The sequence below is a fragment of the Aquarana catesbeiana genome, linkage group LG05, assembly GCF_042186555.1.
Source record: "Aquarana catesbeiana isolate 2022-GZ linkage group LG05, ASM4218655v1, whole genome shotgun sequence".
In the NCBI taxonomy this organism is placed as follows: Eukaryota; Metazoa; Chordata; class Amphibia; order Anura; family Ranidae; genus Aquarana; species Aquarana catesbeiana.
The window spans coordinates 628,019,398-628,042,964 of record NC_133328.1 but is presented as its reverse complement, the minus strand read 5'-3'; the positions used below and the strand labels follow the sequence as shown (position 1 = coordinate 628,042,964).

The following is a 23,567-nucleotide window of genomic DNA, read 5'->3' as shown; positions in this document are numbered from 1 at the left end:
CTTCCCAGAAGAGTTGAAGCTGTTATAGCTGCAAACGGTGGGCCAACTCAATATTGAACCCTACGGACTAAGACTGGGATGCCATTAAAGTTCATGTGTGTGTAAAGGCAGGTGTCCCAATACTTTTGGTAATATAGTGTATATTGTATTTTTTAGGATTATCATCAGTAAAATTGCACTGGGCTTATGTCACATCCTCAAGTTAGCCGTCTTTGAAGTTCTTCTTTAAAAATGGCAAAAAATAATTTTATGGATGTTTATTAAGAAACTTTATTATGCACAGGAACAGCAGAAATTCACCAATTTGTCTGAAAATAAAAAAAAAAAAAAAAATTGAAGAACTGTAGAAAAATAAATCTAGGATGAAGAATGTGTCCATAATAAAGAGAGGTGTCCCATTAATCATCTTCTTCGTCCTCGTCGTCTTCATTATCCTGCTCATAGTCTATATCCGCATCGTCATCAGAGTCAACACTATCTTCATCCTCACCCTCCTCATCCTCTTCCTTGTCTTCTTCTTCATCTTCTCCCTCTTCCTCCTCCTCTTCTTCCTCCGCTTCATCCAGGGTACCATCCTTGTCTTCTTTCGCCACCATTTTCAAATACTCACTGGCCAGGATTTTCTTTGGCAGAATGTCTGGAAATGAAGGAGAAAATACTTTATATTGGGGGGGGGGTTTCTCCTCGTGACATTGAAGTGTATGTAATTCATAACAATCAAACTCTCTTATCTGCTCTCTGCTGGACTGTTGGGCCTTGTACACATGGGGTCCAGGGGCAGGGCAGCCATCAGAAATTTTGGGGACCCTTACAGAGCTTTAGGCCTGGACCCCCCCCCCCCCAACCAACATTCCCCCAGGGCCCGCCCACCAATTGGCCATCCCACAAAATCCGCCCACTGGCCAAGGATGTACACATGCCGCAGTAGGAATGATACACCCTGTCACACTTGAGAGGTGTTGCGCCTGCAAAGCCCCTTATCATAGTTGCCTTTTAGGGGGCCCCTTGGACGAGGACAGAGAGGGGGCCCCATGGCCGAGGACAGAGAGGGGGCCCCTTGGCCGAGGACAGAGAGGGGGCCCCTTGGCCGAGGACAGAGAGGGGGCCCCTTGGCCGAGGACAGAGAGGGGGGCCCCTTGGCCGAGGACAGAGAGGGGGGCCCCTTGGCCGAGGACAGAGAGGGGGCCCCATGGCCGAGGACAGAGAGGGGGCCCCATGGCCGAGGACAGAGAGGGGGCCCCATGGCCGAGGACAGAGAGGGGGCCCCATGGACGAGGACAGAGAGGGGGCCCCATGGACGAGGACAGAGAGGGGGCCCCATGGACGAGGACAGAGAGGGGGCCCCATGGACGAGGACAGAGAGGGGGCCCCATGGACGAGGACAGAGAGGGGGCCCCATGGACGAGGACAGAGAGGGGGCCCCATGGACGAGGACAGAGAGGGGGCCCCATGGACGAGGACAGAGAGGGGGCCCCATGGACGAGGACAGAGAGGGGGCCCCATGGACGAGGACAGAGAGGGGGCCCCATGGACGAGGACAGAGAGGGGGCCCCATGGACGAGGACAGAGAGGGGGCCCCATGGACGAGGACAGAGAGGGGGCCCCATGGACGAGGACAGAGAGGGGGCCCCATGGACGAGGACAGAGAGGGGGCCCCATGGACGAGGACAGAGAGGGGGCCCCATGGACGAGGACAGAGAGGGGGCCCCATGGACGAGGACAGAGAGGGGGCCCCATGGACGAGGACAGAGAGGGGGCCCCATGGACGAGGACAGAGAGGGGGCCCCATGGACGAGGACAGAGAGGGGGCCCCATGGACGAGGACAGAGAGGGGGCCCCATGGACGAGGACAGAGAGAGGGCCCCATGGACGAGGACAGAGAGGGGGCCCCATGGACGAGGACAGAGAGGGGGCCCCATGGACGAGGACAGAGAGGGGCCCCATGGACGAGGACAGAGAGGGGCCCCATGGACGAGGACAGAGAGGGGCCCCATGGACGAGGACAGAGAGGGGCCCCATGGAGGAGGACACATCCCCTTACCACCTCCTCTCCCATCACTCCTCCATGTGTGCTGTGCGTCTCGGTTACCTCCCCTCCCCCCTTCCAGGTTACTGGGTCCCCCTCCTCTGTATCCATCCATAAACTATACACAGTGACAGACCTCAGATCATCAGAGCAGCTTTTGAAGTGCAATGTCTCCTGGAGGTACCGGGAGAGTCTCAAGGGGCCCACTACACCTGTCTTGGCTGTCCCCCCCTCCCCTGATGGCGGCCCTGGCCAGAGGTGGTAAAAAACAGGCACTCTTTTTTTAACTTTAGGCCCCCTCCATCGCCAGCATTCTATGCTAGGCAAGAAGGATGTGTCCCTGCTGTCTCAGCCTCCTGCAAGAGAAGGGACTCGCAGCGACCGGTGGGTGGAGCCGAGGACATCATTGGAGGCCGGCTGCCTGAACCCAGGAGAGGCAGGCGGCTTCCGAAGAGGACCAAGATGGCAGCGCAGGACTGGGGCTGCTGCATGAGATCAGCAGATTGTAGCAGGACAATACTGGATCTGCTGGGCAAGTAACAACACTGTACAGGTGTCAGAGGGACAGGAAGTGAGGGAGAATCTTTATAATGGGGACACAGGCAACAATAAAACCCTGACCTTCCCCACATGATCCAAAAGTAAATAAAATAACTGGTTAGACTATAGAGGAACGTTAATGGGCTCCACCTACCAGAGAGGAATCCGAAGGTCTCGCTGTTCTCAGCCGTATCGGACAAGTCGTCATAGGACAGCGTGTTGTCTTTTATCCCCGTGCCATGTTTATAGGAATAGGACGCCAAGTATTTCACAAACAGCTCCTGCCAGGGGAAGACACCATGATAATTATTCCAATCACAGCTCTACAATTCATTGTCAGAAATATATCAGAAGGCTGACTCTCCAATCTGTCACCGACCCACTACGTCATTTTTTTTTATTCTGCTCAAAAAAAATAACCAAATAGTTTCATCCTTGTCTAGAGAGTTCCTATTGGTGGATCTCACACACATACCTGGTGATCGGACCTCACCGATTGCTGTATTCTAATAAATTGCCCCATGTGGACCGTCATATTATCACCTTCAAGGAGCTCAGCCCGGCGAGTCACTCCTCCCAAATCAATGACATCATACATTCAAATCAATGACATCATACATTCAAATCAATGACATCATACATTCAAATCAATGACATCATACATTTACCCCACACTACTACTTAGGGGGTCACCCAAGATGTCCCATATTTCTTGTATGGGGGGTCACTCAAGATGTTCCATATCGCCCCAGGGTTCTTGTATGGGGGGGGGGTCACCCGAGGTGTTCCATATCCCCCCCCCCCCCCGATTCTTGTACGGGGGTCACCTAAGATGTCCCACATCCCCCCACCTCCTCTTCCCATGATTCTTGTATGGTGTCATCTAAGATGTCCCATATCCGCCCCCCCCCCCCCCCGGGTTCTTGTGTAGGGGGAACAACTAAGATGTTCCATATCCCTCTGTATTCTTGTACGAGGTTTCTCAAAGATTTCCCATATCCCCCCCTCCAGGGTTCTTGTATTGGGGGGGGGGGGGGGCACCTTAGATGTTCCATATCCCCCCTGTATTCTTGTACTAGGGTCACCTAAGATGTCCCATATTCCCCCTGTATTCTTGTACGAGGATCACCTAAAATGTCCCACCCCCCCAGAGTTCTTGTATAGGGGGGTCACCTAAGATGTCCCCCCCCCAGAGTTCTGTATAGGGGGTCACCTAAGATGTCCCCCCCCCAGAGTTCTTGTATAGGGGGTCACCTAAGATGTCCCATATTCCCTAGCCCCCCCTCCCAGAGTTCTTGTATGGGGGTCACCTAAGATGTTCCATATCACCCCCAGGGTTCTTGTATTGGGGGGGGGTCACCTAAGATGGTCCATATTTTCCCTCCCCTGGGGTTCTTGTATTGGGGGGGTTCACCCAAGATGTTCCATACACCCCCCTCCCCAAATTCTTGTATGGAGCAGTCACCCAAGATGTTCCATACTCTCCCCCCTTCCCCTTCCTGGGTTTCATACTCCCCCCTGGGTTCCATACCCCCCCTTCCCCAAGGTTCCTGGAGGGGGGGTCACCTAAGATGTCCAATATCCCCCCCCCCAGGGTTCTTGTATAGGGGGGGCAACAACTAAGATGTTCCATATCCCCCCCCCCATAGTCTTGTACGAGGGTCCCCTAAGAGGTGCCATATCCCCACCTCCAGGGTTCTTGTATGGGGGGGGGGGGGGGTGTCACCTAAGATGTTCCATATCCCCCCTGTATTCTTGTACTAGGGTCACCTAAGATGTCCCATATTCCCCCTGTATTCTTGTACAAGGCTCACCTAAAATGTCCCAGCCCCCCAGAGTTCTTGTATAGGGGGGTCACCTAAGATGTCCCACACCCCCCCAGAGTTCTTGTATAGGGGGTCACCTAAGATGTCCCATATTCCCTAGCCCCCCTCCCAGAGTTCTTGTATGGGGGTCACCTAAGATGTTCCATATCACCCCCAGGGTTCTTGTATTGGGGGGGGGGGGTGTCACCTACGATGTCCCATATTCCCCCAGAGTTCTTGTATGGGGTCACTTAAGATGTTCTATATCACCCCCACGGTTCTTGTATGGGGGGGGGGTGTCACCTAAGATGGCCCATATTTTCCCTCTCCTGGGGTTCTTGTATTGGGGGGTTCACCCAAGATGTTCCATACTCCCCCCCCCCCCCCCCCGGGTACCAACCCCCCCCCCCAGGTTCCTGTATGGGGGGGGTCACCTAAGATGTCCCATATCCCCTCCCCCCTCCAGGGTTCTTGTATGGGGGTCACCTAAGATGTTTCATACTCTCCCCCCCCCCCCCCCCGGGTTCCAAAAACCCCTACCCCCAGGTTCCTGTATGGGGGCGGGGGGGGTCACCTAAGATGTTTCATACAACCCCGCCCCCTCCAGCGTTCTTAAATGAGGGCTCACCTAAGTTCCATACCAACCCCCCCCCCAGGTTCCTGTATGGGGGGGTCACCTAAGATGTCCCATATCCCCTCCCCCCTCCAGGGTTCTTGTATGGGGGTCACCTAAGATGTTTCATACTCTCTCCCCCCCCCCCCCCCCCGGGTTCCAAAAACCCCTACCCCCAGGTTCCTGTATGGGGGCGGTCACCTAAAATGTTTCATACACCCCCGCCCCAAGTTCCTGTATGGGGGGGGTCACCTAAGATGTCCCATATCCCCTCCCCCCTCCAGGGTTCTTGTATGGGGGTCACCTAAGATGTTTCATACTCTCCCCCCCCCCCCCCCGGGTTCCAAAAACCCCTACCCCCAGGTTCCTGTATGGGGGCGGGGGGGGGTCACCTAAGATGTTTCATACAACCCCGCCCCCTCCAGCGTTCTTAAATGGGGGCTCACCTAAGTTCCATACCAACCCCCCCCCCCAGGTTCCTGTATGGGGGGGTCACCTAAGATGTCCCATATCCCCTCCCCCCTCCAGGGTTCTTGTATGGGGGTCACCTAAGATGTTTCATACTCTCTCCCCCCCCCCCGGGTTCCAAAAACCCCTACCCCCAGGTTCCTGTATGGGGGCGGGGGGGGGGTCACCTAAAATGTTTCATACACCCCCGCCCCAAGTTCCTGTATGGGGGGGGCACCTAAGATGTTCAATACCCCCCCCCCCCCACGGTTTTCTTATATGGGGGGTCACCTAAGATGCTCCATACCCCCCCCCCCCCCAGGGTTCCTTTATGGGGGGGTCACCTAAGATGTCTTATATTTCTCATTCCCAGGACCCCCCCCAGACACTGCACACCCCAAGAAGTCAGCCCCTCCCCCGGGGGGGTACCGTGGCCTTGGTGGTGAGGAGGAGGGCATCCGGGTTGATGCTGGACACATCGGGCGAGCTCTTCATGATGACCCGGATCCGGGACTGAGGCAGAACCACCAGCCGACTCTCTGCCACCCTCCTCTCCTCCGCCATCCTCCTCTCCTCCACTGTCCGCGTACAATAAAGCTCCCCGGGTTCAAAACAACACAGAGCAGCGTGCTCCATGCGAGGACTACATCTCCCGGCATCCCCCAGGGCAGGAATCAGAGATAGATGTTCCGTCAGATTAATCGACCCGTCAGAATATGTAACGGAAGTGACGTTTCGTCACCGCCATCTTTCTACACCCCGCACTTCTCCACAGTAAGGATACAGAGAGAAGGGGGCAAGCGGCCATATTGTTACACCCACCAGAGTTTGGCATTGTACACTTATTTATAACATTACACTGAGGATATATAGTGAAATACAGTACTTATAACTCCGTCTGACTGTTCAGATGTTGAATTTTAAAAGCAGCGGCAAGCCTGGTTATCTCACAGGTGTCAAATTTCATAACGGATGAGACATTTCGCGACGGCCATCTTCTGACCCATCAGATTTTGTAACTGAAGTGACGTTCTGCGACAACCATCTTGGTACACCCCCCACTCGGCTGCAGTAGGCATGCAGTAAGAGGGCGGAAGCGGACATCTTTTTACACCCACCCAAGTCTTGCATTTCACACTTATTTTTACCAGTAAACTGACCTTATATAGTGAAATACAGAATTTTGAAATCCGTAAAACTGTTTTGATGTTGAATTTTCAAAGCATTGGCAAGCGTGCTCATCTCACATGGTTGCTAATGTGACAGAACAGCGGTGCTTTTAAAATTCAACATCAAAACAGTCGAATTGATTTCAAAATTCTGTATTTCACTATATAAGCTCAGTTTAGTGGTAAAAATAAGTATGAAATGCAAGAATTGTGTAGGTGTAAAAAGATGTCCGCTGCCGCCTTCTGACTGCATGCTTACGGCAGACAAGTCGAAGTGCGGGGTGTACCAAGATAGCCATCGCAGAATGTCACTTCCGTTACAAAATCTGATGGGTCACCGAATCTGACGGAACACCGCTACCCATCAGAAAAGGTAGCGGATGTGACGTTCTGTCACTGCCATCTTGGTACACCCCGCACACAGCCTGCAGTCAGAATGCGGCAGTAGATATCTTTTTACACCCACTGGAGTCTTGCTTTTCACACTTATTTTTACCAGTAAACTGCGCTTATATAGTGAAATACAGTATTTTGAAATCCGTGACACTGTTCTGATGTTAAATATTAAAAGCAGTGACAAGCGTGCTGATCTCACAGGTTTACTAATCTGACAGAACACCGCTGCTTTTAAAGTTCAACATCAAAAGGGTCCTAAGAGTCTGACAGATTTCAAAATATTGTATTTCACTATATAAGCGCAGTTTACTGGTAAAAATAAGTGTAAAAGGCAAGACTCCGGTGGGTGTAAAAAGATTTCCGCTGCCGCCTTCTGACTGCAGGCCTACTGCGGCCGAGTGCGGGGTGTACCAAGATGGCCGTGACGGAATGTCACTTCTGTTACCTATTTTGATGGGTAGCGGTATTCTGATTGGCCACTGTCCTGTCAGAATACCGCTACCCATCAGAAAATGTAACGGAAGTGACGCTCTGAGCAAAAAATGCTTACTGAGCCATGCGTTCCAATAGGTTTCCTAATCTGACAGAACACAAAGCCAGTAGCGGACATCTTCTTACACCCAGACAAGCGGGGCAGAAGGTGGCGACGGCCATCTTGGTACACCCCGCGCTGCTCAGCAGCAAACTAATTATATACTGAAATAGACTATTTCACTCTGTCACTGTGAAATAATCTATTTCAGTATATAAGGTGAGTTAACTGCTAAAATAAGTGTAAGTGTAATAAATAAAATAAGTGTGAAATTGAACACTTGCCTGGGTGTAATCGGGTAAATGGAATAGCCATTTATTTATCAAACATTTAGTCATGATTATCAAAACATGAGTTTCTGATTTGGTATATATATATATATATATATATATATATATATATATATATATACATATACATATATTGGTTGCATATTCTGTTAGAAGTCTAATGCCCCGTACACATGGTCGGACTTTGTTTGGACATTCTGACAACAAAATCCTAGGATTTTTTCCGACAGATGTTGGCTCAAACTTGTCTTGCATACACACGGTCACACAAAGTTGTCGGAAAACCCGATCATTCTGAACGCGGTGACGTAAAACACGTACGTCGGGACTATAAATGGGGCAGTAGCCAATAGCTTTCATCTCTTTATTTATTCTGAGCATGCATGGCACTTTGTCGGTCGGATTTGTGTACACACGATCGGAATTTCCGACAACCGATTTTGTTGTCGGAAAATTTTATATCCTGTTCTCAAACTTTGTGTGTCGGAAAATCCGATGGAAAATGTCCGATGGAGCCTACACACAGTCGGAATTTCCGACAACACGCTCCGATCGGACATTTTCCATCGGAAAATCCGACCGTGTGTACGGGGCAATATTGTGTAACAATTGTCTTGATTGTGTTGAAAGGCTATGTTTACACCTTAATTTGCAAAGAATACTAACTCGGCTTTTGAAGGCCTGGTTAGTCAACGAGCCTTGGAATTGACCACTATGTAAAACAAGTATTTTGCATTTCAATCAAGATTTGAATCCAAAGACACTTTAGCTAGCTAGTTCCCACCCTTTTAGTAAAACATATAAATTGTATTGCTCTCCCTAGCTACGCAGAACAATTATATTGAAATGTAAACCTGTACTGTATTGTTCTCCCTGCTTGTGGTTAAAGCCACATGCTTGTATATTAAACACATCGTTTTGAATGTGGTTCAGCAGTCAAAATGTTATTGGAAACCCCTAAGTTCTGGGATTTCCCTATCAGTGTAAGAAGATGTTCTGCCGCCTTTGTGTTCTGTCACATTAGGAAACCTATTGAAACACATAGTGGGCATGCTGGGACGCATAGCGCATGCGCAATAAGCAATTTTGGTCGCAATGTAATTTCCTTTGAATTTCCTGCTGGGTAGTTGTGGCAGAGCAAGGCTCTGGTCTCAATGAAAATGCGGTTAAAGTTGACACAGAGTCTGCATATCGGCTGAGTGCAGAGCTACAGAGCGTAAATTTGAAACAGAGAAAACTGCTCTGGCAGTTTTCTCCAGGTTTTGCTAATTCCTTATGGGGCTCTGTAATTTGGAGATCCTTCAGAGTCTTGGGTGGGATGGGATCTCCAACCCTGTGTCCAGGTCTTGTGGACAGCCAGCAGGTTGTGTGCCCAGGTGCACACAGCCCATATAAGAAGGGGCTGGTGAGAGCAGAAAGAGTGGAGGAAGGTGAAGTTGGAGCAGTGGCTGCTAGTAAGTGTCGCTGTGTGCGAATAGATGCTGTGTGCATTGAAGGGCTTGAAGCTGTGTGCGTCCAGGGAGCCAGAAGCTGTGTGCATTGAAGGGCTTCAAAGCTGTGTGCGTCCAAGGAGCCCAAAGCTGTGAGCGTTGAAGGGCTTGAAGCTGTGTGCAGCCAAGGAGCCTAAGACTGTGTGCATCCAAGCAGCTCGTTTGAGGGGCCTGTACCTATAGCAGCAGTACTGCTGAAGAGTAGCCAGGTGGGCTAGCATTTTCATTTGGATTTTGTGTATTTAATTGAAGCTTGGACCCCTGTGTGGGATTCCTGGATGGACTTTTGTTCTGTTTTTCCCTTTAATAAACGTGGGCTGCCAGGCCCTTAACTATAAATGCGTCTCTGATGTGGACTCACTGCACCAAAACGCATCTATCCACTTGAGTTGAACAATCCCCAATGTCACATAGTAGACATGTGCATTCGTTTTCATCCGAATGCATTTTTTGTCTGAATTTCGGGTATTTTAGTTATCAGGGCCGATCCTAGGGTCACAGACGCCTGGGTGCAGAAATATTTCTGGCGCCCCCACATGGGCGTGGTCATGTTACACACTTCTCCCCTTTACACATGTTTCTATGGCAACGACTCAAACACAGAGATGCTCCCCTAAGAAGTCTTCTAGGATCCTCCCATGATCTTCTAACAATAAAAAAAAAAAATACAGGACGAGCTTACACTAATGAGTTTCTCTGATGCACACAGAGAGGGCTTGTGTTAGAAAGAGCCCCCAGACATAGTACAGGAGACGGTCAGAGACTGCAGACGTATTACCTGAGACGGTCAGAGACTGCAGACATATTACCTGAGATGGTCAGAGACTGCAGACATATTACCTGAGATGGTCAGAGACTGCAGACATATTACCTGAGATGGTCAGAGACTGCAGACATATTACCTGAGATGGTCAGAGACTGCAGACATATTACCTGAGATGGTCAGAGACTGCAGACATGATACAGGAGATGATCAGAGACTGCAGACATAGTACAGGAGATGATCAGAGACTGCAGACATAGTACAGGAGATGATCAGAGACTGCAGACATAGTACAGGAGATGATCAGAGACTGCAGACATAGTACAGGAGATGATCAGAGACTGCAGACATAGTACAGGAGATGATCAGAGACTGCAGACATAGTACAGGAGATGATCAGAGACTGCAGACATAGCACAGGAGGCGGTCAGAGACTGCAGACATAGCACAGGAGGCGGTCAGAGACTGCAGACATAGCACAGGAGGCGGTCAGAGACTGCAGACATAGTACAGGAGATGATCAGAGACTGCATACATAGTACAGGAGATGATCAGAGACTGCATACATAGTACAGGAGATGATCAGAGACTGCAGACATAGTACAGGAGATGATCAGAGACTGCAGACATAGTACAGGAGATGATCAGAGACTGCAGACATAGTACAGGAGATGATCAGAGACTGCATACATAGTACAGGAGATGATCAGAGACTGCAGACATAGTACAGGAGATGATCAGAGACTGCAGACATAGTACAGGAGATGATCAGAGACTGCAGACATAGTACAGGAGATGATCAGAGACTGCAGACATAGTACAGGAGGCGGTCAGAGAGTGCAGATATAATACAGGAGATGGTCAAAAGACTGCAGACATACTACAGGAGATAATGGCCGATCGGCCCTCTCACCTGACCCAGCAACAACGGTTCCTCTGATCAGGAGTCTGCTCACTCTGAATTGCCTGTGGCAACTCCACTGGGTAGAGCCTAGATCTACATTCAGGCAATGACTCCATTCCTTTCTCTGCAGGTCAGCAGGGTTCTCTCTCTGATGGTGTTCCCTCAGCACTGTCCTCTCCCTCTGGAGTCCTGGGTGTACTTCCCTGAAAGCTTTCCCGGGCTCCTGGCTCTCTCTCTATCCCATTCAGCTGGGCATGCTGTGTGGGCTGCAGTTTCCGTGTTACAGTGGGGCTGCCAGTCCTCAGGACTACATGTCCCACAATCCTCTTCTCTGATTATATTTTTATTCTATTTCTTCCCTGGTCAATATGAAGGTGGGGGAAGAAACATAGTGGGGCAGCTGTGCTGGCAAGCGCTACTCACTAGTACAGCAGCGCGAGGAAAGGGAGGGGAGGGGAGGGGAGGGAGAGGGAGGGGGGAAAGAAGAGCCCACGGCTGCAGTGATGGTGTCATCCAGTGCAGAAAAACATGGTGTCACCCCCCCTCTCCACCAACTATAGTCGCCCCTCAGTACAGACTCCCTCCATTAAGTATAGAGCCCCACTAAGTATAAACCCCTCCCTCAGTACAGACCCCCCTTCATTAGTACAGACCCCCCTCAGGGCAAACTACCCCTCCTCAATTAGTACAGACCCCCCTCCATTAGTACAGACCCCCCACACAAACCACACCCCTACATTAGTAGAGACTCCCCCCATAAACCACCCCTCCTTAGTACAGACCACCCCCCCATTAGTAAAGACCCCCCTAAGGACAAACAACCCCCCTCCATTAGTACAGACCCCCCCTCAGGACAAACCTCCCCCTCCATTAGTACAGACCTCCCGACAAACCTCCCCCCTCCATTAGTACAGACCTCCCGACAAACCCCCCCCATTAGTGCAGACCCCCCTCAGGACAAACCTCCCCCCTCCATTAGTACAGACCTCCCGACAAACTACCCCCCCATTAGTACAGACCCCCCTCAGGACAAACTACCCCCCCTTCCATTAGTACAGACCCCCCATAAACCACCCCCCCATTAGTATAGACCCCTCTCAGGACAAACCACCCCCCTCCATTAGTACAGACCCCCCCCACAACCCCCCCCTCCATAAGTACAGACCCCCCCTCAGGACAACCCCCCCCCTCCATTAGTACAGACCCCCGATAAACTAACCCCACCATTAGTACAGAATCCCCCCCACAAACCCCCCACTCCATTAGTACAGACTCCCCCCCCCCACAAATCCCCCTCCTTTATTAGTACAGACTCCCCGAGTCCCCCCCCCTCAGGACAAACCCCACCCGGGCGGCAGCTGGAGAGGACAGTGTGCAGCGTGCCACCCGGGTGGAGAAGATCGTGACCGAGAATGACAGGCACTGTACGCCGCGTGGCACGGACCGCCCCGCCCCCCAACGACGTCACTGTGCGGGTCGCTCTCCGAACAGAGACAGCCGCTCCGATCTCCTCTGACAGGAGGATGGAGCGGGCGGGGACGGACTTGGCAGGAAACACAGCGGCTGCGGAGAGAGCGGCCTGTGGACACCAACAAGGAGAGGAGGAGGAGGGAGGGGAGCTCTCTGGCGCTTGAGCGCCCCCACCTCTGTGGCGCCTGGGTGAACTGCACCCCGTGCACCCGCCTAGGATCGGCCCTGTTCGTTATCGTTTTAACAAACGATAACAAATGTGCAGAATCCCAAAACCGAAAGATCCGACATAAATAAATGCTTTATTTTCGTTTTCGTTGCGACAACAGTTCGATATAGATAGGAGATTCGACATGAGGCTGACAATAGCGATCTGTGTCCATTGAACCTGTGGTCGAATGTGCCTAACCTTAACTCTATTAGTCCAAGATTATTCTACATAGAGAGAAAAGATTCGACATAGAGAGAAAAGATTCAACATTATAGAGACAATAGCAAAAAAGGTTGAATGTGCTTAACCTAACTCTATTAGTCCAAGATTATTCGACATTAGAGAGAAAAGATTCGACATGAAGATTCAACGAAGCATACAACATTAGAATTCTACTATAGCTTGTAGGCGGAACATTCGACCTGGAAATGTACGATTGTGGCATCGTACAGTTTAGCTGCTCCATTGAATCTTCTTAGAACGTTCGACAGACACCATAAGCCTTCAATGACAGATTTGACCTTAATTATTTCGGATTTTGGACGAATGCATTTTTTAACAAAACGAAATAAATAAAAACGAATTTCGGGAGTAACTAAATAAATGTATTTTTCGGACGAAAACAAAATTCCGAAACAAAATATTTCAGTGTGCACATGTCTACTGGGTAGCAGTATTCTGATAGAACAGCGATCCATCAGAATAGGCAACGGAAGTGACATTGCATCACTACACCACGACGGCCATCTTGGTACACCCCGCACTGGGCTGCAGTAAAACGCTATGTGTGGCGGAAAACTAACACTGCACATCACCCTGAACACAGCATCCCCACCGTGAAACATGGTGGTGGCAGCATCATGTTGTGGGGATGCTTTTCTTCAGGAGGGACAGGGAAGCTGGTCAGAGTTGATGGGAAGATGGATGGAGCCAAATACAGGACAATCTTTGAAGAAAAACATTAAAAACCATTTATAATTTTCCTTCCACTTCACAATTATGTGCCACTTTGTGTTGGTCTATCACATAAAATCCCAATTATGTTTTTGGTTGTAACATGACAAAATGTAGAAAATTTCAAGGGGTATGAATACTTTAAGGCACTGTATCCGCCAGCACACCAAGGATCCTCAAATGTCACATCACAAGAGTAAGTGCAACGTTTTAGAGCCTTGCAGGACCCCTTCGTCAGGGATATCACCTTGTTCCCAGGAATGTGTGCAAGGGGAATATGGACAATTTATGAAAAATTTAACTATTCCACACATACAGTACATATTAGCGACCCTTTTTCTATTGTCTCTCTTTAGTATGAATGGGTAAACTAAAAACCTCAGGAAGCCCTTTTAAATTTGATGTTTGTGACCAAATTGGCCAAATGTCGAAAACCCTGATATGCCAATGGTTAGTTTTTCAGGAGAAGGCCGTTCATTCCGATGGAATAAAATAAAAAAAAAACAGCAGATATTACCCGCTTCAGCCCCAGAAGATTTTACCCCCTTCCTGACCAGAGCACTTTTTGCGATTCGGCACTGAGTCGCTTTAACTGACAATTGCGCGGTCGTGCAACAATGTACCCAAACAAAAACAACGTCCTTTTTATCCCACAAATAGAGCCTTCTTTTGGTGGTATTTGATCCTCTCTGCGTTTTTAATTTTTTTGCGCTATAAACAAAAAAAGAGCGACAATTTTGAAAAAAAAAGCAATATTTTTAACTTTTTGCTAGAATAAATATCCCCCAAAAATATATTTAAAAAAAACTACATTTTTTTCCTCAGTTTAGGCCGATATGTATTCTTCTACGTATTTTTGGTAAAAAAAAATCGCAATAAGCTTATATTGATTGGTTTGTGCAACAGTTATAGCATCTACAAAATAGGGGATAGTTTTATGGCATTTATTTTTTATTAGTAATGGCGGCGATCTGCGATTTTCATCGGGGCTGCGACATTGTGGCGGACAGATCGGACACTTTTGACACTTTTTTGGGACCATTGACATTTATACAGCGATCAGAGCTAAAAATAGCCACTAATTACTGTGTAAGTGTCACAGGTAGGGAAGGGGTTAACACTAGGGGGCGATCAAGGGGTTAACTGTGTTCCCTATGAGTGTTTCTAACTGTGAGGGGGATGGGCTTACTGGGACATGACAGAGATCATGGTTCCCGACCACTGAGAACAGTAGATCCCTGTCATGTCACCTGTCAGAATCAGGAAATGCCTTGTGGCATTTCCCCGTTCTGCCTGTGTACAAGGCAATCGCGGGCCAGCGGAGGACATTGAGTACTCCCGACCCGTGGGCAGGCTCCCGCAGTGTGCGAAGCGCACTGCCCTTTGTGAATGGCTTGTGGCGGAGGAAGGGGGCCAAACTTTTGGAGGACCTCGTTGCGGTGAGATCACCTGGAAGTAGGGATGGGTACCTGTCAAAAAACAGGTCCCCGCTATTTCCTCCCCCTTAAAAGGTGCCAAATGTGGCACCGTAGGGGGGGAGGAAGCAAACGAGTGTAGCTTCCCTTTTTGGGTGAAGCTCTGCTTTAACACCTTGTTTTTTGTTTTTGTTTTGTTTTCTAGGGGAGAGATACACTAACCCAGTGTTTCTCAACCTTTTTTAAGACAAGGCACCCTTCGTGCACTAGATTTAAACCAAACCATGGAGACCTGATTCATCTACTGTGGAGGTGCCCGAAATTACATTCCTATTGGAAGGGAGAGGCAGACACTATCAACAGGATATTTCAGATCTCTATTCCTCTAGACCGTACAATTACAATACAGTTTAATACAATAGGAATCAGAGGGTCCTGCTCTAGTATTCTAATGTTTCTCTTCTCCCTCAATGTCTCTCCATTAGTCAGCTTTTGTGACGCCAATGCTGAGGGAGAGGGGCACGGAAGGGTCAAACAAGGATGCCATGGAGGCAACAGACATCCTCCTTATCAACTGATGACTTCATTGGTTGTTAGGATGCCAGTGTCTAGAAAGTCGTAATGGTGCGTAATGAAAACCTGTGGCTTTGTGTAACTAAGGTAGGCTTCATTATATACAATTTTTGATCAATTTTTAGGTATTTTCATGGTCCTGTAGACATCATATTACATAGCTCCCAACTGTCCCTGATTTCGAGGGACTGTCCCTGATTTGGAGCAATGTCCCTCTGTCCCTCATTCCTCCTCATTTGTCCCTCATTTTGGGTCTGATCTATATAGATGTATATAAAATGCACTTTTTATCTATCAAAAAGTGTTTTCCAGCGCTAAACCTTTCATCTGATTTCTAAATTGCTGCATTTGTAAATTCCAAAAGCCAATATAAAGGAAAAGTAGTGGTTAAAAAAAGCACTTGTGGGTTTAACCAATCTCTTGTTTTTTTGTACAATTCTCCTTTAAGGGGGCGTGGCAAGGGGTGTGTCCTATGCCTGCATACTTTTGCTGGTAGGTGTCCCTCATTCCCATCTCAAAAAGTTGTGAGGTATGATATTATAGTACATATGCATATGCATGAAAGGTTTAGCAGCAGAAAACACTTTTTGAAAGATAAATAGTGCATTTTATATACAACTATATAGATCGGACCAAAATGAGGGACAAATGAGGAGAAATGAGGGACAGTCCCTCGAAATCAGGGACAATTGGGAGCTATGCATATGGAAAACCTTACCAGTTTTCTTAAAGGAACAACCATTAAATTTAGCAATATATGGTCCCCCCTGGAAGGACTTCTCCCGTTCTGAAGAGTACATCCATATCCTGTCTAGCTCTTCCCCCTTCTCTACTTGGGAGCCAGTAAGGTAGATTTGGTTTGTATCATTCATCGCCTATAAAATATCTTTACTATTGATTAAAACCAATGCCATAAATATTCTTCCCTATTGGATCAGGGGTAATAATCTACCTAACACTTCCCCCTCTCCACCCTCCACCTCATCACTATCCTACTTGATGTTTTATTATATGAATTTTACTTATTTGTTTTTTATTATTCTCCTCGATTATACAGTCTATTAACCCATCATTCATTTTGTAATCTCATGTCATGTAATATATATTTTTAACACTGCGTTTACTCGTATTTTTTGTCCATATTTTGACATAGAGACGAAAAAGTAAACATTTTATTTATTTATTTATTCATTATTTTCTATTATTATTTTAGTTATTTTATTATTATTTATTTACATTTTTTATTATTCAAATATTTGTTTATATATTACTCATGTTTGTAGTGATTGCTTTTCATATGTTTTCTTTGCAATGTAATACTTTAAAATTCTTAAATAAAATAATGCAACCCCCTCCTCCCCCCCAAAAAAAACCTAAATAATGTTTTTTTTAGGTAATTTGCCAAGGCACCTTTGAAGAAGGTTTACATGTGCATTAAAGAATCAGGTGGGTTTTTTTTAGTCCAGGAGTCTCCAAACTTTCTAAACAAAGGGCTAATTTACTGTCCTTCAGACCCTCAGGTCAGTGGGGCCCCATCTTTCATATTAGTAGGAGGAAAAGTGCCGCAAAGACCAATTAAAGGCAAGCAAAGGGCCACATCCGGTCCCCCGGGAGGCAGATTGGAGACCACTGTTTTAGCCAATAGAAAGCACTAGGGGGAGGAGTTTAGGGGTAATGTAATACGCTCACATTATGACACCAGTGACACCGCCCCCTTCTGACATCATGTAACCTCATGTGATGTCTAAAGGGGGTGGTGCCACCGAGTGACATACCCGAGTGGCTCCGCCCCTTGCCTATATAAGAACTGTCAAAGTAAAGAGAGGGCAGATGGTGGGCGAAGCGGGGGAGGGCAGACGGAGGGCAGACAACAAGCTAAGCGTTTTTTTTTCAGTTTTTCTATTTGTCGGTCGGCAGGCGTCATGATTGACGATGGATCTACATCGAGGGACACTTTTTTTTTTTTTTTTAATAATGGACTTGTCAAAAACTGTTTCCTGTGGTTTTTACTTTTTGACACTTTTTTGGTGAATGGGTAGGGGTACTATCGTGGAGATTTTTCCATACACTATGCGTAATCCATGTCTCCTGCGCTAATAAGCGCTCTTTCCAGCCTTTTGGTATAATGTGTCTTTGTACACCCGTATCTTCCCAAGTAAACAGACATAGCCACCGTCCTCACATCCTTAGCTCCATAGGCAGACTTCCTCCTGGAGAGCCTGTGTTGTTTATTTATAATAACGATGACAATAGAGCTTGATGGTTTCAGAATCTGCCAATCAAACACGGGCATTCCTTCAAACAGGAGGAGTTATACAAATCTCAACCAATGAACAATGACTAGGGGAGTGTCTGGGCAGGGGCAGTGTGTATGATTTCCCGCCCCCTGTCTCTGTAAGCCACCATCTTTAGCAAGACAAAGAAAGCCACATGGCTGGCCTTGGAATTCATGGACGCTGTCCCCGACCAAAACTCACACAAAGACTCCCGGTTTTGCCGTTGGCGTGAATCCTTATTCTGCATTGTTCAGAGAACAACGTATACCCGGATTATTCTACCATTCCTGAGGATGGGAGATTATTTGCAGGGACACGGCACAGCCCCTCCATGTGCTGATCAGACACACAGAGCGACAGGAGCGTTCATCCCCCCCATAACCAATAATGTCTTCGCAGAGTGATCACATCCCCCACAGACGATCGTCTGTGCATTGCACAGGGGCCCCACACTGCAAAAACTTCTCCGCATCTTACAGGAAGCTTTTCACTACCAATGATCCCTAACCTGTGTTGCTTCGCTCCAGTTCTCTGTTTAGCCCGGACTGCAGCAGAACTAACACTGGGAGACACTGTGACAATACATATTGAATACATCATAATAAAATTTCCACAACAGTACGATGTACCCCATACCCATTCACATAGAGGGGGAGTTGGGATCTGGAGCCCCACTTGTTAAAGGGGGATTCCAGATTCCGATAACCCCCTGACCCTGACAAACACAGCCTAGGGTTGTCGGGAAGAGGCCCTTGTCCCCATCAACAAGGTGCTTTGGGGTGGGGGGGCGCAGAGCCCCAAAGCATCGCCCCCCCCCATGTTGAGGGCATGTAGCCTGGTATGGTTCGGGGGGGGGGGGGGGGCGGCGCTCACTCGTCCCCTCATTTCTGACCTGCCGGGCTGCATTCTCGGATAAGGGTCTGTTATGGATTTTGGGGGAGGACCCCACGCCGGTTTTTTTTTTTTTTAAATTTTGGCATGGAGTTCCCCTTAAAATCCATACCAGACCCGAAGGGCCTTATGCCTTTTTTTGGAACATTTTTCTATTGCCGGGCAATTGCCAGCATTCTTTATCTTTACATTCATCTGTCAGTGGGGAAGCCGACTTACAGATGATGACTCACCGTTGTTAAGGACGCGGGCGGCCGGCTTCCCGGGGCGCTGCTTAACAACCATCTATTTCTTCACACAGAATTCGGATTGGTTGATTGTTCTTTGACCGATCCAAATTCTAATGCTGCGTACACACAATCGGAATTTCCGACAACAAAACCATGGATTTTTTTCCGAATGATGTTGGCTCAAACTTGTCTTGCATACACACGGTCACACAAATGTTGTCGGAAATTCCGAACGTGAGAACGCGGTAACGTACAAGACGTGCGACGAGCCGATAAAAAGGAAGTTCAATAACCAGTGCTGCTCCTTCTGCTCTCATTTGTGGCCAGAAATTCCGACAGCAAATGTTCGATGGAGCATACACATGGTCGGACTTTCTAACAACAAGCTCCCATCCAACATTTCCCGTTGGAAAGTCGGACTGTGTGTACACGGCATAATCCTTCTGAAAAGTTGAAATTCATTAGAAAATGAATAAACAAAACAAATTTTAATGGATTTCAGTGAAATTCGTTACTATTTGTTACTGTTTCATTTGGAGATTCGGATACATCCGAATAACCAAAAATTAGTCTGAATTTGTATTCAGACCGAAACGAATTGCACATGTCTAATTGGAGTTACTGTTGCCTTTCTATCATCTGGAACCAGTCTGCACATTCTCCTCTGATCTCTGACATCAACAAGTCATTTTCCTCCACACAACTGCAGCTCACTGGATAATATGCTCCAGTCAGGAGCTGGGATTTTTTAGGTGCCAATAACTCAATTTCAAAAACACATAATAAAATTCATAATCTTTTACTCTATTTGTTTAAAAAATACATATAAATGTAGCAAAAAAAAAAAAAAACATATATATATATATATATATATATATATATATATATATATATACAAGGACACATGATAAAATTACTGGATCAGGTTGTTTTAGATATTGACAATATGATCATAAGTTTAGTGGTCAAAACTGGGGTGATAATCCCGACATGTTTCGCCAATAAGTTCAGCTTCTTCAGGGTAAATTAGTTATCACACCTAAATAAATAACGTTAGAGTCTAATCATCATTGTAAACCAAACAAATAAATATATATATTCATTCATTTCAACTTGTGACAAGTATGCAAAATACGACATGCATCTTATCACTGTACACCATTAATAAGTATAGTTGTCAAAATCCAAAGATCCATATGTAAACATTCAGCATACATACAGTTGCAATAAAAATTATGTGAACCCTTTTGGAATGATATGGATTTATACACGAATTGGTCATAAAATGTGATCTGACCTTCATCTAAGTCACAACAATAGACAATCACAGTCTGCTTAAACTAATAACACACAAAGAATTAAATGATACCATGTTTTTATTGAACACACCATGTAAACATTCACAGTGTAGGTGGAAAAAGTATGTGAACCCCTAGACTAATGAGATCTCCAAGAGCTAATTGGAGTGAGGTGTCAGCCAACTGGAGTCCAATCAATGAGATGAGATTAGAGGTGTTGGTTGCAGCTGCCCTGCCCTATAAAAAACACACACCAGTTCTGGGTTTGCTTTTCACAAGAAGCATTGCCTGATGTGAATTATGCCTCGCACAAAAGATCTCTCAGAAGACCTACGATTAAGAATAAAGCTGGAAAAGGTTGTAAAAGTATCTCCAAAAGCCTTGCTGTTCATCAGTCCACGGTAAGACAAATTGTCTATAAATGGAGAAAGTTCAGCACTGCTGCTACTCTCCCTAGGAGTGGGCGTCCTGTAAAGATGACTGCAAGAGCACAGCGCAGACTGCTCAGTGAGGTGAAGAAGAATCCGAGAGTGCCAGCTAAAGACTTACAAAAGTCTCTGGCATATGTTAACATCCCTGTTAGCGAATCTACGATATGTAAAACACTAAACAAGAATGGAATTCATGGGAGGATACCACAGAGGAAGCCACTGCTGTCCAAAAAAAACCATTGCTGCATGTTTACAGTTTGCACAAGAGCACCTGGATGTTCCACAGCAGTACTGGCAAAATATTCTGTGGACAGATGAAACCAAAGTTGAGTTGTTTGGAAGAAACACACAACATTATGTGTGGAGAAAAAGAGGCACAGCACACCAACATCAAAACCTCATCCCAACTGTGAAGTATGGTGGTGGGGGCATCATGGTTTGGGGCTGCTTTGCTGCGTCAGGGCCTGGATGGATTGCTATCATCGAAGGAAAAATGAATTCCCAAGTTTATCAAGACATTTTGCAGGAGAACTTAAAGCCATCTGTCCACCAGCTGAAGCTCAACAGAAGATGGGTGTTGCAACAGGACAACAACTCAAAGCATAGAAGTAAATCAAGAACAGAATGGCTTAAACAGAAGAAAATATGCCTTCCGGAGTGGCCCAGTCCTGACCTCAACCCGATTGAGATGCTGTGGCATGACCTCAAGAAAGCGATTCACACCGGACATCCCAAGAATATTGCTGAACTGAAACACTTCTGTAAAGAGGAATGCTCAAGAATTACTCCTGACCGTTGTGCACGTCTGATCTGCAACTACAGGAAACGTTTGGTTGAAGTTATTGCTGCCAAAGGAGGTTCAACCAGTTATTAAATCGAAGGGTTCACATACTTTTTCCACCTACACTGTGAATGTTTACATGGTGTGTTCAATAAAAAACATGGTAACATTTAATTCTTTGTGTGTTATTAGTTTAAGCAGACTGTGATTGTCTATTGTTGTGACTTAGATGAAGATCAGATCACATTTTATGACCAATTTGTGCTGAAATCCATATAATTCCTAAAGGGTTCACATACTTTATATTGCAACTGTACATATGGATCTTTGGATTTTGACAACTATACTTAGCAATGGTGTACAGTGGTAAGATGCCTGTCGTCAATCTTTCCATAGAAGTTGTCGTATTGTTAAATTGTACTATTTGCATTTATCTGGCACGTGGTCCTTTTGGATTGTTTATATGCTGTATTTTGCATACTTGTCACTAGTTGAAATGAATGAATATATTTTGTTTACAATTGTCACGTTTCCACGTACCTTATAGATGAGCCAGATTCAGAGGAAAGCCTCCCTTAAGTATCTGACTCCCGGCCCCTGGTAGAGTAGACAGGGCACCTGAGAGTACAGAATGGTGTGAGTGCCAGGCAGGTAGATAGTCAGGAGAGTTGCTCCGGAGTTCCTGATGCTGGTGGGAAGAGATGTCGACACAGCGAGCAGTAGAGGAGCTGGGTCAGCACACCAGCAGTAGAGGAACTGGGTCAGCACAGCAGCAGTAGAGGAGCTGTGCCAGCACAGAAGCAGTAGAGGAGCTGGGTCAGCACAGCAGCAGTACACAGTTGATCAGTCCTGAGAGATTTGGAGCACAGATAGGCACAGGCGCATACAGGTTAGAGAAACCAGACAGGTGCAGCGGCAGAGGCAGGTCGGGTACAGGCTTGGCTGGCAACAGGCGGACAGCGAGGTAATAAGAGGAGCAGGCAGGATCAAAGTCAGGGACAAGCCAGGGTCGTGTACGAGCAGCAGGCAGGGATAGTCAAGGGCAAGCCGGATCAGAACACAGGAACAGGATCTCAAAGCAGGTTACAGGTAGCAGGGGTCACAGGAAGCTGCAGATCAGACAGCACTAACTCTGTTTACAAGCCCAGTTTAAATAGGAGATCTGGGGCCAAGACCCACGCACACACGCTTCCGGCGCTCGCAGACATGCACCAGCAGCAAGATTCCTTCTGTAAGACATTTCCTGACAGCAATGATGATTAGACTCTAAATGTATTTATTTAGGTGTGATAATGAATATCCCCTGAAGAAACTGAAATTTTTGGTGAAACATGTTGGAATTATCACCCCAGTTTTGACGTATGATCACTAGTTGAAATGAATGAATATATACTGTGTATATATGTGTGTGTGTGTGTGTGTGTGTGTGTGTGTGTGTGTGTGTGTGTGTGTGTGTGTATATGTATGTATGTATGTATATATATATATATATATATATATATATATATATATATAAAAAATAATTGCGCTTCAAAGTGTCTAAATTATGATAAAGAAAGCAGCGATGTCTAAATGTGACACAAACACATACCATGAACAAGGAAAAAATTGGATGACTCGTGCTATATAGATTGGCGAATGTGTGTCCAGATTCACCACACAAAAAGCACTAAATACAACCAGTATCAGTGAATGCATAAACCATCTGTGTGGTAATATATCACAATCAGTGCAAACAAATGACAAAAAGTATCAGTGAATACATAAATCATCTGTGCAATAATATATCGCAATCAGTGCACACAAATCACAAAAATAAAGTCCAAACGAAATAAATATATTGAAGAAACCATTATAAAGAGTAAAAAAATGTCCAAATAAAGAAACCCGAGAAAAAGTGAATTAGCAATCACGGGTCCTTCAACCGCATGGAACCTCAAATGTGCAGGACCACCACCAACAATAAGAGCCTGGCCGCTTACCAGAACCCCATGACCCCCCATTACAGAGGGTCTAAAAGGGCTTTTAAGATCCTAGTAGTCCGGACTTCCCAGGAGCAGGG

General features: G+C 46.8%; 1 protein-coding gene across 1 annotated transcript; it reads right to left on the bottom strand.

The window, feature by feature from the left end:
* Positions 1 to 242: 242 nt before the first annotated feature.
* On the bottom strand, positions 243 to 6,101 carry CHRAC1 (chromatin accessibility complex subunit 1). Its single transcript, XM_073632293.1, has 3 exons — positions 5,861 to 6,101; positions 2,721 to 2,847; positions 243 to 637 (listed from the first exon to the last, which is right to left on the bottom strand). The coding sequence occupies exons 1-3, from the start codon at positions 6,065 to 6,067 to the stop codon at positions 399 to 401; spliced, it is 573 nt and encodes a 190-aa protein (XP_073488394.1). The 5' UTR covers positions 6,068 to 6,101; the 3' UTR covers positions 243 to 398.
* Positions 6,102 to 23,567: the final 17,466 nt, after the last annotated feature.

Bases quoted from the DNA above. Each gene is read 5' to 3' on its own strand.
- CHRAC1 (XM_073632293.1), bottom strand. From the start codon at position 6,067: ATGGAGCACGCTGCTCTGTGTTGTTTTGAACCCGGGGAGCTTTATTGT. The intron at 2,848-5,860 runs GTACCCCCCCGG...TTCCCCTGGCAG, and splicing joins TCCTCACCACCAAGGCCACG to GAGCTGTTTGTGAAATACTT. The intron at 638-2,720 runs GTAGGTGGAGCC...CTTCATTTCCAG, and splicing joins GACCTTCGGATTCCTCTCTG to ACATTCTGCCAAAGAAAATC.